General features: G+C 39.0%; 1 protein-coding gene across 1 annotated transcript in view; it reads right to left on the bottom strand.

Annotated features, from left to right (window-relative positions):
• The window catches only part of LRRC56 (leucine rich repeat containing 56), a 52,524-nt gene extending 48,761 nt beyond the window's left edge, over positions 1–3,763 (bottom strand). The window contains exon 1 of the mRNA XM_010562556.1: positions 3,608–3,763. Within this exon, the coding sequence (XP_010560858.1) occupies positions 3,608–3,763 (156 nt within the window). The remainder of the gene's footprint in view (positions 1–3,607) is intronic.
• Between the last annotated feature and the right edge of the window lie 12,794 nt (positions 3,764–16,557).

The raw sequence follows: 16,557 nt of genomic DNA, 5'->3' as shown, positions 1-16,557 counted from the left end.
CTAAACATGACTTCCAAACACATGTTCCTAAGTTTAAAAAAACATGATTAACTGGAGCAGGATCAATAAACAGCGAAATGAGAAGAATACTTACTTTCTTCTCTAAACATCACACACAAATGTGATTAGTTTTGATAATGTGACAATATCTGGAAGATCATTTGACCTTGTAAAATTAGTTTATTCTGTGAAGTGGAATGCTTTTTGTGGAAGTCAGGAAAGGATTCTTTGCAAACAGTGGGGAGGGGATGGGGGTTAATAGAACAAAACAAAAATCTGATTCAAAACAGGTGGAGACCTTAATTTCAGTTCCTCCACACTTAATGAGAAATCTGTGCCACAGCCCTAATAAAGTAAAAAATTAATTGCCATGTATTGCCCATTAATAGCCAGTTTTCAGAACAAAGGGAGAATAGGGAATTTGCTCACCCTGGTATTCTACAACATCTGACAACAACATGTAAGCACAACACAAGTACAGGCAGAGCAAGGAGCTGGAAATATTAGCAGGACAGGTACAAATGGAAAAGCAAGAACACCTATTCATGTAGATGAAGATTAAACAGTACAACAGAAAACTGACATTGATATTAGCAGAAAGAATGAAAAGAACATCTAATGATACCAACCCTTGCCATCAAAAGCTTTTGACCTGTAGCTTGGATGAAGAGTATTCAAATATGAAAGGGCGTTACATGACATTGCAGCAACAGAGATGGCAGTAAGCAGAAACTACAGAAGATGCGATTAACATAACAGGGATATGGAATCACATAGGATTTTAAAGTGAACATTATGCTGAAATGAGGCCACAGAAAACCACAAACCCTGTAGTGAGCAAGCATAAGATTTAGGTGAGGTGAGGATCCACTATGGAGAGGAAGAGAACAGGCAAGGGACCAATGGTTTTGTGGAAGTTGTCTTATGTGCTATAGGGTCCAAGAAGGCAAAAAGGAAAGAAAAAAAAAAAGAAGAAAGTAAGAATCAGTTTAAGCCAAACTTTCCTCTCTTTAGAGGAAAACAACCCAGAAAAAAAAGTGAAAGAATACAGGTATCACACCTTTTAGAGAGTCCTTAATAATAAGGACTGCTAATGGAGACTGCTAATGTTTTCACTGCTAAACAGACTGCCATCCCCTGGAAAAAGGACAAAATGAGTAAAATGTGCAGCTAGAGATGGGGCCACAGGCTGCAATTCAAGGCGCCCAATCTTCACAGATTCTGCACAGCTAGACCTTCCAGCCTCCTCAAGCTCAAACTGAACTGGTACGAGACAGAACATTGCAAGGGCAAGAAGTAAAGCTGAGTATCTGTCTCAGAACAAAAACCTTCCTCAGGAACCTCCATCAGGTTTCCAGAAACCTGCCTACACAACACTGCAGAACTGGAGCCTATGTCCTTATCTGAACATAAAATAATTTTACCTTACGAGCATGTATTTTAAAAATCTATTAGTTTCCTTCTCAGAGCACTTCAGTGAATACTATCAGTAACTCCTAAAATATACACAATAAATGACAATCAAGAAGATATTGCAAGTGTATTGATTTAAGCAAAACAACCTTTCAAACCATTGGGTTATCAATGGCATGTAGTTCCTTAAAAAAATATGCATGTAAAAACTTGTTTCGGATTAAATGTTTGAACAGTGTCTCTATTTTTACATTTGCAAATCCAGAGGAAGTAAATTTATGGAAGCAGCGGTTTCCATTTGATTAACATAAAGGTCGGAGAATAGATAGACTGGATATGTTATAAAACAAGCTATAAACATTGTAAATGTTTCCTTGACAATGTCATATAATTTTTCCTCTGAGCAGGAAGTATCCTAGCTATGCCAACACAACTGTCAGGTTCCAGGGCCAGGAAATGACTGTGTCCAGAAAAATTAGTAGGGCAGTATGCATCCATTTTAAAGAATCTTTGAAATGGAATTCCTTACAAATATTCATACACACTATCTTAAAGAAGCAAGACTCGATTAAGTTCAAGAGGGTACACATGAATAATAAAGGGGTTTTTCCCATTTTCAAAAATAGCCTAGAATTGGGGGGCAATTTAACTTCTGATCTGTATTTTAAAAAAATATTACAAAATAATGACCTGCAGCTTTGTGGGATGTGGGTAACATTGCCTTACATACACTTTTCTGCTTACAATTTACTGTGAACTAAAAGCAGCAGAGCTTCAGAAAGAGAAGAATTTCATGCCAACAGAACAACTTCCTAAGGGTTTAATTCAGAGTTTATTGAAGTCAGAGGGCAACTGTTTTTGTTACTCTAATGGGCTTTGGTTCATGCCCTAAGAAAACAGACTAATCTGAGAGACTCCCATTGGATTTATACAGGGTATTGTAGGCCACAAACACATTAGACTGGTCAAACTCTATGCCAGATTTTAAAAAAAGACCATGAAGTTGTCAGAGGTTCACATAAGCCAAAGAAAAGTGAATGGCATAGATCATAAGATCATATATCGATTTTTCTCCAGAAAGAAAGCTTAAAATATACACTCTGCAGAAAGTGATTTTTGCATCACCAAACATTTTATAAACAGTAAAAGACTTAGCTAGTAAGGGAAGGGTAGTTCTGAGACAACTTGCTGTCTGATCTACAGCACATGGTCAAAATTGTGACTGGTATATAGTCAGGGAGTGGTGTAAACCTGCAGCTGGAATATGCCCCCTGCAGAAGCTAGTGTCTCTCCAGCAGTGCAGTGGATGCACACAGGATTAGGGACACCGCACTCACCACCCTGCCTGCTGGGAATATCCGAACCACAGCCTTGGCCCCATCTGTCTTTCACTAATTTCTACCCAGGTCTGCAACACAGAAAGCTGCAGCTTCTCCCCTTCACTTCTGCTGTCAGCAATCCCTTCCTTTAGCTGGGATAAGTGAGGTTATTTTCTCAGCTCCTGCATGTCCCAAAGGATTTCACCCTTAATTAGTCCTGAGCAAATACAGCACAATATGCAATCAAGTATTCCTTCACGAATATTTCACAAAGTGAATTCCTTCATTAAGATTTCAGCACGTTACTCTCTTTCAACAGGCTGCATGCCAAAATTATTTCCCCCGGTCAAAAAAGAACATGGCTTTCAAATGTGCTTTGAAACTTCGCCCACTTTTATATATATAGAAAGTAATTCTAGCACTTGCAGAATATCTTAATTGGCTTCTTAGCAGGACAGAGGATTTCACTAATTCAGAAAAAAGTTGTGCTTTTAAAGTTACATTTCCAATCTCTAGAACAAGGTTAATGTATAAAGCTTTTTCTAATGCTAAGATTCAAGGTACTTCAGATGGCATTAATGAGATCTGTTTAAATTATAATTATGCTACCCGTACTTTTCTTCACGCTGCTTCAAGAAACCTAGCAATAAAGATAGCAGCATTCATGCTGGGAATATTTTTTTACATGAAACAAGGTGAAAGGAGGACAAACATTTTATAAATTTCTGTAAGACAGAATCAACTTTATGCAGAAGTCTGTCAGATAAGCAACAATCTGCCATCATCACAAGAACAGCTGGAAGGTTAAGTTAATACAGTTCTGTATATGCCAGTTTGCCTCTTCTACTTCATTAAAAAGTTGGATGTCTACTCACCAGTTTCCTGGGGGAAAGGTATTCATCCATAAGTAGTTCTCTGTCATCTTTAATCAGCGGACTGGGATTTAGGTTGCCTCGCCAACTCAAATCAGTCACCCAGACTGCAGCTGAGGCCAGATGAGGAATTCTGCCAGGATTCCACTTCAGGTCCATCTCAGTATGCTTTGAAAAAAAGGATAACAAGCAGTCCGATTTTTCCCCCCTATTTATTATTTTCCCTTCAGTAAAATCTGTTTTGACTTTCATTGCAAGTCAGCAAGTGCCTATGGAGAGACAGGTTTCTTTAATCAGAAAGAACCCAAAGCAACGCATCACATAACATATATTCTTCCTCTTCTTCACCCTCAAGAGCTATCCTAGTCCCACATCTCATTCAGCTTTGAGTGTAAGATTTTACAGCAAACTATCGTTTGCAGTTATACAAAAAGCCAGGCATACCTATGGCTCTGTACAATGAAGGTAGTCGAGAACAAACAACTCGGGACACTAGCCCTTCCCAGTCTTCTCACTGCTCCGCTCACCCTTCTCCAGTGGCAATGAATTTCCCGTCCACATGGGCCTCCTACCTACCCATCCTCTCTTGAGAAATGTGAACTGCACTCATCAAAACTCTGCCAGGCTCCAGGCTGAAAGTGCCGGCACCAAGACACGTCACCACTTCTCTCCAGCGTTTTGAGCTCTGCCTGTAAGTAGCATGGACAGCAGCAGTCCATATGTGCTGTCCTAAATTAAACGTACCTGCACTGTTATTGACTGCCCTCTGGGTCAGGCAGGCCATGGCTACTGAATTCTAGTTCTGAAGACAGTCTTGGAGAAAATAAAATTGAAATACAATTTAAACAAAACTGTGTGTGCTTCAAGTGAGGAATGAAATTCAAAGTTTGAAGATGAAGCACTTCAAAAGTGTTTATTCTTCAATTCCCAAAGCTATTCCTTTTACAGAAATACTAACAACTAACTTTGAAATATGGAATAAGCGTATGTACACCCATTAGAGTCAAAAAGCAATCAGCTGTACCTGAATGGTACAAGCATTACTATGATTTATACAGCTATTTACTACTACTTGGCAGCAAGGAAGTACCGCAGCTGGAAACGTTGCTGTAACAACAAAAGGCTAGACTAGAGAAAAGCCTTCTCACTCTGCTGAAGGGAAACCTGCAGTTTTCCTCTGTTCACCACTGTGAAGCAATACATATTCTTAGTGCTGGAAAAGTAATTAAATAATCAAGCTAATCATAACTGGCTGACAAGGCTTCAGTGGTGGCCAAGACCTGAGAATTACCACCTTCCTTCCCTCTCATACTAATAAACAGTTAAACACAGGAGTGATTTCTGTTAGGAAAAATAGAGGAAGTTCTGACTGCTCAGCTAGTCATCTCTACTCAAGAGGACTGACTGGTTAGCAGGTGAGAGAGCTTTACACCAAAGAGACTTCTTGCTCTGACTACTCAGGGCCAGTCAAAAGTCTTCATCTCTGCACTAGCAAAAGAAATTCAAAAGACTCAGTACTGTCAGAAAAAATAGCAGCCCTTACCTGAAGAACAACAAAAAATTAACGATTCACCAAACCTCCCCCTGCAGGATCTCCTAGCATTAGGAAGAGAGGAACCCAAACCTCACACTCCTAAGTGCTCCTTCCATACACTCATCAGGGGAGAGACAACCCACAGAAAGCAAAAACTATTTTTCCAAGATCACTGCACGTACCTGGCAAGCATTCCTAGAGGAGAAGCTGACTTCTCAAATGAACTACATTTGAGCCGCAGCAATGTTCAACACTTAAAAAACATATTCAAGAACAAATTCTTCAGAGACACGTTACTCCTTTCAATCTTTCTTAATGGCTTATAAAAGAAACACCATAAAGTGAATTGAGCAGTGACATTTGTAGCTTCTAAAACCTTAGTGTGCCTATAGTAGTATAAGGACAACTTTCATACATCTGCCCATTAAGAGGGAAAAGTGATCTCAAAAACACTAAGTAAGTGTCTTAGTTTTTGGAAGAAAAACTACAACCCATAAAATTCTATTTTCTGTTTCTTTTTCCAAAGATTTCTAGAATTTCTCAGATTTTTTTCTTCTACTTTCTTTAGAGCAGGTCAATATGATTTAGTCAGTTTGCTGAATTGCAACAGTCATCAGTTGTCCAAGGAAATTCAAGAATCTTATGCGATATGAAGGTCTTCTGGTGTTGTCTTTATTTTCTTAGGAACTAATTATTTTGGTCAATAACTGACTTGGATTAGAATATCTGCCATATAAATGCTGGAATACTTGGACAGTTGCACAAGACTTTTGTTGGATCATGTGCAAATACTGGTGGTTCTTTCTAAATCAAGCGAGGATCATTATTACCCAAAGATAATCCCATATGTTATCGGAGCCAAGTGGAGCAATAGTCAGAAATCACTGGTGTAACATGTGAGTGCAAAATACAATGAGATAATAGCAGGATTGTGTAGATTTGGGCTGTAAAGAGTTGATACACTTGCATAAAAAAAATTATTGTTCTCCTTTCTTCAGTCCATCACTATTACATTTCAGAACATCCTCCAATCTTTGAAATATGTGTTGATACAGCACTTACTTAAGGTTTGACAGGGAGATCAATTTGTGGCTTAATATCTGAAGTAACACTTCCAACTCTATACTTCCCGCTATTGATCTGCTGCTTGTAATTATCGTAACATTGGATTAGTGAGGAAAAAAGCATTTTCATCACAAATTGTCTGGGATCAAACTGAGTTATTATCAGCAAACAAAACTAATTTTTTTTACATGCTTCCATCACTTCAAAACTTTCTCCAGAGAAGAAAGAATCTTCTCCTGAACGTGGACCAAAATAACATCCTCAAAATGAGGAATATAGAAAAGCTAAGAGTGCAAGAATCCTAGTGGTGAGGTACCGATCTTACATAAAAATACATAAACCTCCGAAATCTCCAGCACTGTGTAGGAGTGAGAAGGGGGCCTGGCACAACACTTGTCCCCCTGCAGATACAGGAGTCAGACCACTCATTTTCATCAGATCCACCTGACTTTCTGAGACGGATAAAATCATTCCAGTAAAGCCACCTCACCCACTCATATAAAATGCTAAAAAGCAAGTGAGAAATCTATGGTTTTGTCAAATGCACAGGAAAAGCAACTACTGATCCAAACTAGTGTTAGCCTCAGTGGGACAGTTTACAGGGACTGGAAAGACTTCATTGTCATTAAAGAGGTCTGGGAAGTCACAAACCTGAAGATTTACTCCACAGAGAAGGTGGTTGCATTTGATATATGTTAGATTTATATGCTGAATGGTAATGCAAATCATTCCTGGAAGACTTTGTGGGACCAACAAGGATGGAAGGTAACTGCACCTAACACAAAGTTTCAACGAATTCAATGGGAGAGCAAAGCAGTACCAGTAAGTAGATGAGAGTGTCAGGGAAAGAGAAAATGACTGGGAAAAAAAGGGGGTTTTGTCCTGCATGTGAACGTTGAGAAGAATAAAAGAACGAAAGAAATCAATGCAGGATTTGCATCATAGGTCTTGACTTGGCAGTCTCTTACACATGTGGATAACTAGAAGCAGATAATCAGTGAGTGCAGGAGAAATCAATGGCCAGAGCAGTGAGATGGAAGATCTTGAATTCTATGAACAGTTAATCTGCCAACTTTCCCCACTGCTGCCACTCTCCTTACCAAAGAGCTATTCAATTCACAGACATGTTGTGAAAGTTCATTAAAAACTGCATGATGTTTTCAACATATATAGAGTAATACAGCTAATAAAGACCATTATTAAAATTAAATGATCCTTGGAATAACATGTTATTCAAAATCCCTGCAGAATACTGTAATTTCTAGAAAGAATTGGCAGAGAATAGTTATTTGATGTTCTTAGTGTCCAACAAACTGGTAAAACTCCAAGATTTTATTTTCCTGCTGCAAGATTTATCAAAGAGTCAATGATAGGATCGTGTATTCTTCATTAAATATATATTAATACTCATTTCAAATACAGCAATTGCCAGAAATGTTTGACTCCGTATTAATATGGCTTCTTAAGTCTGGGAAAAACCCTCTGAATTATGTGACTAGGCATGATAATTTCTAATGCAGCCTTCAAGACATTACCTAAAAAGCTTGTCCAAGCAGTTAGGCTACTATTTAAAAACAAAAAAACCCAATCAACTGTAATCAATCGAGATTTACTCTAGGAAAGACATATACCCCTATAAATTAACATCCCATACAAAAATGAATCTCTACTCCCTTAGGCTAGCTTCTCAATCAGCATCCTCTCCTGCTCTGTGGCTACCCATGCCTTCAAGGATCTCAATTGGACAGGGAGGGGTGCGATTTCAGGCCAGGTACTGCAACCTGTATGCCCTTATCTTTATGCCACCAGCCTAAAAATTCTCTAGAAAAAGAACAATTGAGAACCATTGTGCTATCTATCCCTTCATGACAGGAAGTTTGCACTGCAGACTTCCATTTCTCTTGCCCTGCATAATGTAATTTTTATTTGTTTAATCCAGAATCACAAATTACAGTAGTGCCCATACTGTTTCCACTGCCACAGAATGAAAACAAAGAATTCTGTGTTTACTAAGGATTTGACAAAAGGTTTGGTTTATAAGTCCCAAGGGAACTATGAGTGCCCTTTTAAGTGTAATTTTGTGCAAGTGCACTACAGATAACCTCTTCTGGAAAAGAACTGTTTGGGCAGCTGGAATTTACTATGATGTCATCAGGAAACTACTCTTACAATAATCCACCCCTAATGGCAAAAACAGTTCCTGCTACATAAATGCAAGATAAAGCATCCTGCAACGCATCAGTCTATTTTAGCAGGTGCAACTTCTAAAATGTTGAAAAATAAAACATCTGACCTGATATTAATGTGAATCTTCCTTTTCCGTATATGACTAAATGATCATGTTTTAATCTTCTGGTTTTGTTAAGCAGAAGGAGGCAATGACTACTTCAGTAGTGCTACTTTAATATCAAGGGATGATGTAAACACTGTAAAGAGCATTCATAAATATTCCACTTGTGTGCCCCACTAAAGAAAAAAGCTTTTATGAGAATGCTGAAATATCAAGATGTCAATATGCCGTTTAATTAAAAATTCACTTACTTCAACAACATTGAATGACTCCAATGCTTACAATGATGGTGTTGTTTAAGCATTAAGCCAATTTGAGGCCTTGGTTCAAGCACCCAAATTTGCACATAAAGCAAGTGCACCGCTTTGCCTCATTGTTTACCTTATTTATGGTTTTACAAGCTGTTAAGAGTGCCTGACAGTTCTTTGGTATTACATGTAAATCCTGTAAAACTGTAGAGTACAGTTGCCATGACCATGGTAAGTAAGCCTCGAGATCTATGTCCCACACAGTCCTTGGGAAAGCTCTTGGGAGCTTCATGGACTTTGTATTACCCCCATGCACAGAGTTGAGTTCAAACTGTGCCTTTGTCCAAAGCAGCAGTGATCCCAGAGAAGAAAACGCATGCTACAATCCCAGACTAGGTTTGAGCCAACACCCTTGAGATAAAAGGTGTTTCATATTCTTAAAAAACACAGCACTAATAAATAAAAAGGCAATGCATTTAAATGCTACCCATTTCTCCTTTATATATCTACAAATTGCATGTATTAAAAAAGCAGGATATATAATACTTTCCCAGATCCTGCTGAGGAGATTGTAAGGTGATGAGAAATTTTTTATCATGTGTGCTGGAAATGTCTCTAAATTAAATCATTCTGGAGCTAGCTTGTCAAATGTTGTCCTCATAGCAGGATAAAAAGCAGATCACTCTCTATTATAAGTTCTATTACATGTCAAAGAAACGATAAACCAAAGTGCAATCAATTGTTTTTGGTATTTAGAGTCCTGTGGTGGGAAGGGATCAGTGGCAATTTCTGTCTGGCTACAAACATTCATTGATACTCTCTGCAGTGCAAGATTACAGACAGTGGCTATGAATGAGCATGGATTATCTAAGGATTTACCTTAGCTGAAACTGCAAGATGCTAGAGATTGAGATTTTTTTTTCTTATATAGGCGAACTTCCTGCTGCAAGAAAAAGTCTCGAGAGGCTCTTCTGCTGTCTGTCCCCACAATCAGCCTAAGCAAAGCAAAGCGGGGCGTAGGATGTGGGGGTAGCTGGTGAACAACAGGGATTATGGAAAAACAGAGCTCTGAGGTGCCTATGCCTTCACTGCCAGAAGGTTGCCAAATGATCTTACGATCATTTCAGTTAGTGGAGGAGATAAGAGTAAGTCCCTCACCATTTTAACTTTAGCAAGGTAACCAGGGATCAGGAAGCTGCATTTGGCTCTTCATGGCCACGAGTTTTTATTCAACAGCATCCATATGTTAAATAAGGGAGAAACAAGGCTGCTCTATTTAAAATCCTCCTGTCTATATGCAGGTGTCCTGTCATGGATAGCTAATGCCGAGATACACAGGAACCAACATATCTGTGCTTGTCACATACACAGATGCTGCCTTAAACGTAGATGTCACTGGAGCAGAAGATTGGGGAAAATAATTAGTTTAGGCAATTCTAACGTTACAGTTTCAGCTTTGTTAAAATAAAAAGTATTCACCTATAATGTTGTTCTTTTCAACTATTCCCAAAGTACAGATATTAATTCAAACTGCAGCACCAGCTTAATGAAGTCTTTTGTCAGGAAATGCTTAATATCCTTCTTTTTGGACCTTACCTACGATATCCTATTCTTATTTCAGAAGACAGGATGTACAGGTAAGTGCATCCTGCCAGGCTGAATCAAGATTTGATCTCATGTTTAATACTCCACAGGTTATCTTAATATCTATTGGATATTCTGTTAACTGTCAAAGGACAATAACCCGAACAATTTTTTTTTTTAAAACATCAGCCAGGTCATTAATGTGCCCTCCTTGTGTTCAAAAGGCCTAATTCAGCAATTACTTAAATTGCAGATGTTAGGCATATTACTGGACATACTGAGGAAGGACATAAACAAAGCAAGGTTTTGCAGAGTCAGTATCTTTTTAAGATCAACAGATACAGTTAGGAAAACAAGACAAGTTTTAGGGCACACAAAGCTCTCTTCATGTCATAGGCACTTATCCATACTCTCCAAGCTCACCGAGGAAATCTAACTCAGCACCATAGTTTCAGGTCCCAATCCTGAAAAGACTAATTCATGTGATCAGCTTCGCACAGAGTGAGTAGGGGGATGACCCAAGTACAAAGTTCATCACCTGGCTAACCCAAGATAAAAGCATCTGCCAGTATCATTTAAAGTATTAGCAAAAGTATTCCCACCAGCCTCCCCAAAACGTGTATTCTTTCCTCTCAACACCTCTCCAAGAGGTGGTCTACAACCAGGTTGAACATCTCTCTGCTCTTCACCAGCCACGTTACATAAAGTCCCATAGGTCAAGGCTCACCAAGTTTTTTCTTCTTTAGCTTCCGATTTGACTGAGAAGGCTTGAAGATACGAATCCCAGCATACTATTTCTGACCTGCTGGAGCTGGGCTGAAGAATGGCAGCCAGATGGCCCGAGTGCCCAAGACCAGCACTGCATATCCTACAACCACTCTGCATGCCAAGTCTGAGTGCATTAAAAGAAAAGTTACCTTCAGGGAGCTCTCCACTTATGATGTGTATTTAACATCTGGAAAAATAAACAATACTGTCTCAGCACATAGCCTGCAATATATATATTTAAAAAGTAAGAAGCAGCATGATGAAATCATATTTTAGGGGGGGAATAAAAAAAGATTTGAGTGACTCGGGGCTAATCCATCACCCAAGCAATAGTCTCCCTGAGTTAGTGCTGGTGGGTGAGGTATTTGGACATATTCTGTTATCAGTGTAAAGGTACTTTCTTACTGAATAAAGCTTTTGTAAGTGAATAAACTAATTTGTCAACTGATTTGCATAGATTATACCGTATTCCACTGGTGGCCACACTGCACAGAAAGTTTGAGATTAATCTTCTTTAAGTGATAAGAGCCAAAGAATAAGTTAGTATGTCCTATGCAGACTCAGAATTTCACCCACTTTTAAAAAATCATGTACAAGGTGGTGTCAATTGTTGCAAAGATGGGACAATACAAAAAAAGTTCCCTCTCTCACTGCAAACTTAGTTTTGCTTTGGTGTTGCACTAATTATCCTTTCCTGTCACATGTAAAACCTCCTTACCCTGCACAAATACTGCTTTGAACATAGCCTTGCTGTCTTTATCTGGGGCTTAAGGCAAGAGGCTTTCACATCAGTTGACACTCTCCCAGCTCGTTAAGAAGAAGCTGGGTAAGTCACATGTATACTGCTCTCTCTCCAGCACCTTCCCCGATTTCTCCCACACGCCCAAAGGTCTTCCAGGCTCTCTCCATTCATTAGGATAACAATATCGCAGTGCAGCTCAGTTTTCTGAGACACAAAAAGATGCAGTGTGTCCCTGCACAGGTGAGCGCAGTCTCAGATCAAGCTTACAGCAGTGCTGCTCATTCACAGGCTATTCTAACCCATGGACTCAGGACTAAGTGACAGTCCAAAGCTGCTGAGAAGAAAAACTATGTATTTGGTCTTCAAAGCATTTTTAGTATCCATCATTTAGAAGCATTTCCAGATTCCAGCTAAGAAAAGGACAATAAAAGCAGACTTTTTTTCCAACTACTGTTGCATTGCATTTATGAGCCCTTTGAAATCCACTTCTGTGCAGGATGAAAATGCATCAAATATGGCATTTCTGAGTTTCAGAGTGCTCTGTTGTCCCCAAACAATTTTCAGTCCGTTTTATCAGGTAATTAAGCTGACTGAAGCAAGAGATTCCATGGCCCGCAAAGCCATTTGAAGAGTCATTTTCCACACTGGGATGTTTCTGATTTCCAATGTGTTGCTCACATGGGATACACTGTATAAAAACAGATGGATTCTAGCTGAACTCATAGGAAAATACTAAACAGTGGAAGATGGCGCAGGACCTTATTTAGTAACAAACACTCCCAAAATTTTAGCAAGGGCAGAAAACTAACAGTGAAAAGGAATTTGCAAAATTGGTTTAGGCTACTAATGCATTATAACTGTCCTGCTGGGTCAAGGCAGATGTCCAGCTAGCTACTGTATTCAGAAACAGATGCTTGAAAAACAGTATCAGAAGCAGAGGTAGTCCAAAGCAATCCTTTCCCTGACATACTGTTTTAATTTCTGGCAATCAGCCGCTCAGTAACTTCCCAAGCCAAAAGGTGTGTTGTGTTTGACAGCTGGCAGGATATATAGGGAAGCAATTATTTGTCACGTCTCAAGACATGACAGTCATCCAACCACTAAAGAAACCACATGAATTTTATCAGGAAGCAGTTTTTAAAAGGGAGAAAGTGCGTTTTTGCATGGTATTTGTTTAAATTGTGGAAGACACTGGCATAGGTTGTTGTGGAGGCTAAAATTATAAATGAGTCAAAAGCAGTTAGATAGAATTATGGAGGATTCATCCATCTGTCTATACCACTCATTAATTTATAGCATCTCCTTTTTCATCTCCTCTTCTAGCTGAAAAGTCTCATTTATTTTGTCTGTTTTCCATTTCTCACCATTGTTGTATTTCACAGAAACAATTTCAGTTCTGCCATTTACCCTCCAGGATGATCAGAAGTGCACATAAGATTCAAGATATGGCCACAGAGACAGTACATGAATTTACACTGTTTTCAATTCCTCTTCTTAGAAGTTTTAACACTGTCTTTTTGACTAGCTGCAAGATTGTATTTTCAGAGAACTACCACAGTAGCTTAATACTCTTTCCCAAGTAGCAATAATTTACTCAAAGCTCTTCATTCTATATATGTTTCTTTCCCTCACATTCATCGCTTTGAACTTGGGTGGATACTCTATTAAAATAAAACAAAAACACCCCCAAGTACTACTAATGCTAGTAACATTAAAAAAAAAAAAAAGAGAAACCAAAGTAGTATTAGAACTTCACTATAAAAAATTAAATTAAAACTCAAGATGCAAAAAAATGTAAGATAAACAGCCAGTGTTATGCTATGCTTCAAATAGTGCTTCCTGATGTGAGACACTACAGTCAAAGGAAAGTGTGCTTTCTGAAACTTTTTTTTTTTTTAAGTATCAGATAATGCATCTTTGAACTGGCCATGGTCCACAATCTTTTCCTTTTAATACAGATACATTAGCCTTTATTACATATGCCATGGCAAATCTGGTCTTCTGATTTGTATTATCACAAGTACTTGTGGCCCTACTGATATAAAATAGGTTTTGCTCCCAATTGTTTTTCAAGCCAACATGTGAATCTAGGGAAGGTATAAAAACACTAAACATTTTACTAGCAAATTAAAATTATGCAGATGTACCTAAATTAGTTTCTGTGAAAAGATTATGAATTTTCTGATTTAAAAAATAACCTCTTCATAATTCCTCCCGAATAAACATTAAGCCATTCCCATTAGTGATAAATGTAGCAATCCCAGATTTATGGCATATTACATAATGTCACTATTTTGCAGCACTAAATTTTATACTACTTCAAACTTAGAGAATAAATGTGGTTTCTTTAACTATGTCCCCTAAGGAGCTTCAGTTAGAAAAGTACATGCATCATCACCATAATAAATAATAATATCACTCCAGTCCAGGGCTAAACTCACATCCAGTCTCACATTGAATCTGAATCCTGCTTTTATACAGGATCAGGTCCCTCAAGTTGCGTAAGAACAGGCTGATGGCATCCCGGGCCACGGGCAGAGCCTGTTCTCTCTTGCGCTGAGAGTAGCATACAATTAAACCAACAAATTGAACTGCCCATAGGTGGATGTATCCACATATCAATCTCTTGAGAGGTCAGACCTGCAGGAGCATAGTATTTCTCAGTCTTAAAGTCAAGAGAGAGAACACAATGGCCAGAGACAACCCCTGCCCCAACAAAACCTGTTAATGACCACAACTCTGAGATCTGACATGCCTGAAGGCTGCATTTTTAATCCAAGTTGGTTTAGGCAAATTCAAATCAGACAAAATAACACAAAGCAGAGAAATAAAATGAAATGGGAAAGTAATTTAAAAAAAGTTCTGAAACATTTGAAATTATTTTACCTTTTCTTCCAATGCCACTGCTGTCCTGCACCTTTAATTTCCCATCCCTCTCCTACAGAAATTTTCATTTACTAGTCACAACTGTTCATCTCTATTTATCTTGAATGATGCAGATCCTCATAGTGGAATTTCTTACTTGATTGCTCCATATCCTGCTAAAACAACAGTAAGAACACAATCTTCAAGAGAAAAAAACCTGAAATCCCAAACAAACTCAGAGACTCTGAGCATTCGACAATTAATAATAAAAGTGTACTTTATCCGCTGTAGCAGCGGAAGTCCATGCTCAATACGTCTTAAAAGTGTAACAGGACATGAAGCAGTACAGCTTAATGAAAGTGTAACTGTGTCCTGGTTTCAGCTGGGATAGAGTTGATCGTCTTCCTAGTAGCTGGTGTAGTGCTATGTTTTTGAGTTAGGTATGAGAAAAATGCTGATAACACACTGATGTTTTCAGCTGTTGCTAAATAATGTTTAGTCTAAAGTCAAAGATTTTTCAGCTTTTGATGCCTAGCCAACAAGAAGGCTGGAGGGGCACAAGAAGTTGGCACAGGACACAGCCAGGACAGCTGACCCAAACTGGCCAACGGGGTATTCCATACCATGTGATGTCATGCCCAGTATATAAACTGGGGGGACTGGGGGCAGGGGGATCGCTGCTCAGGGACTAACTGGGCATCGATGAGCGGGTGGTGAGCAATTGCACTGTGCATCATTTGTATATTCCAATCCTTTTATTATTTATTAGTGTTGTCATTTTATTAGTTTCTTCTTTTCTGTTCTGTTAAGCCGTTCTTATCTCAACCTATGAGTTTCACTTCTTTTCCTGATTCTCTCTCCCATCCCACTGGGTGGGGTGGGGAACTGATTGAGCGGCTCTGTGATGCTTAGTTGCTGGCTAGGGTTAAACCACGACAGTTTCCCAAGGAGATCATGAGAAGGGAAGGATTTAATACAGAAGAATCTACATATTTGCAAAAAAAAAGTTATTTACTGAACAATTATTTACTCAAAGAACAGTCATTTCCTAGGCTGTAGCAGTAAGTTGAATCTGTGTTAGAGAAAACATTGCCATTATGCTAGCACGGGGTAAAAGGCTGAAGTCAACATTTAATACCTTTTCACTGTATCACTCATCAGAAAATTTTGCCTTGTAAAAGCAGTCGAAATAGAAAATAATAGGCGAGCAGGAACATTTATATCTGGAAACAGTGACTATAGAAGATGGGTGCACAGCCAGGGTAGTACAGGCCTCACAGGCCAAAGGGAGAGCTTAAGATATCCAACTAACTAATTACTGTCTGCTGAAAACTATGGGTGAATATTGCAAGTCTCTTGCTGATAGCGGGTTCATCCCCAAACCATTCTCCATACCACAGCGGGGCCGTAATTAGGACAGGGACCCTACCCAAGCCCTTTCTGCAAGAAGCTGAACAAAGCTTAAAGCCTATAAACCCGGCACTGGCGAGTCTGTACAGTCATTCAAGAGAAGCTGAGGAGGCACTACAGAGGAGCCGTGTTCTCTCAATGTGAAATACCCAGGGATGCTTCTACAACTTGCAAGTGCCCAGGACTATTTATTCATCAGCATTTTTCTCCTCAGAGCTCTACCAAAGCATAAAATTTAAACACGCCGTTAAACCTACCAGACTCATTGTCAACACCAACGTAAACAGAGACCTTCAGGTCCTTTTCACCTCCGCATAGGTCTTCCTACAGCAATGCACACTGTTGGGGTCTTCAAGCCCTGGGATGCACTCAATGTGTACCACGCCAGTCAATGTGGTCACCGCAAAGGCCTTTTTTAAAGGCCCCTAAACGTATGTGTACACATAT

The sequence above is a fragment of the Haliaeetus leucocephalus genome, unplaced genomic scaffold (genome assembly GCF_000737465.1).
Source record: "Haliaeetus leucocephalus isolate CR32 unplaced genomic scaffold, Haliaeetus_leucocephalus-4.0 Scaffold161, whole genome shotgun sequence".
Taxonomy (NCBI): Eukaryota; Metazoa; Chordata; class Aves; order Accipitriformes; family Accipitridae; genus Haliaeetus; species Haliaeetus leucocephalus.
This window is presented reverse-complemented; position numbering and strand designations above follow the sequence as displayed.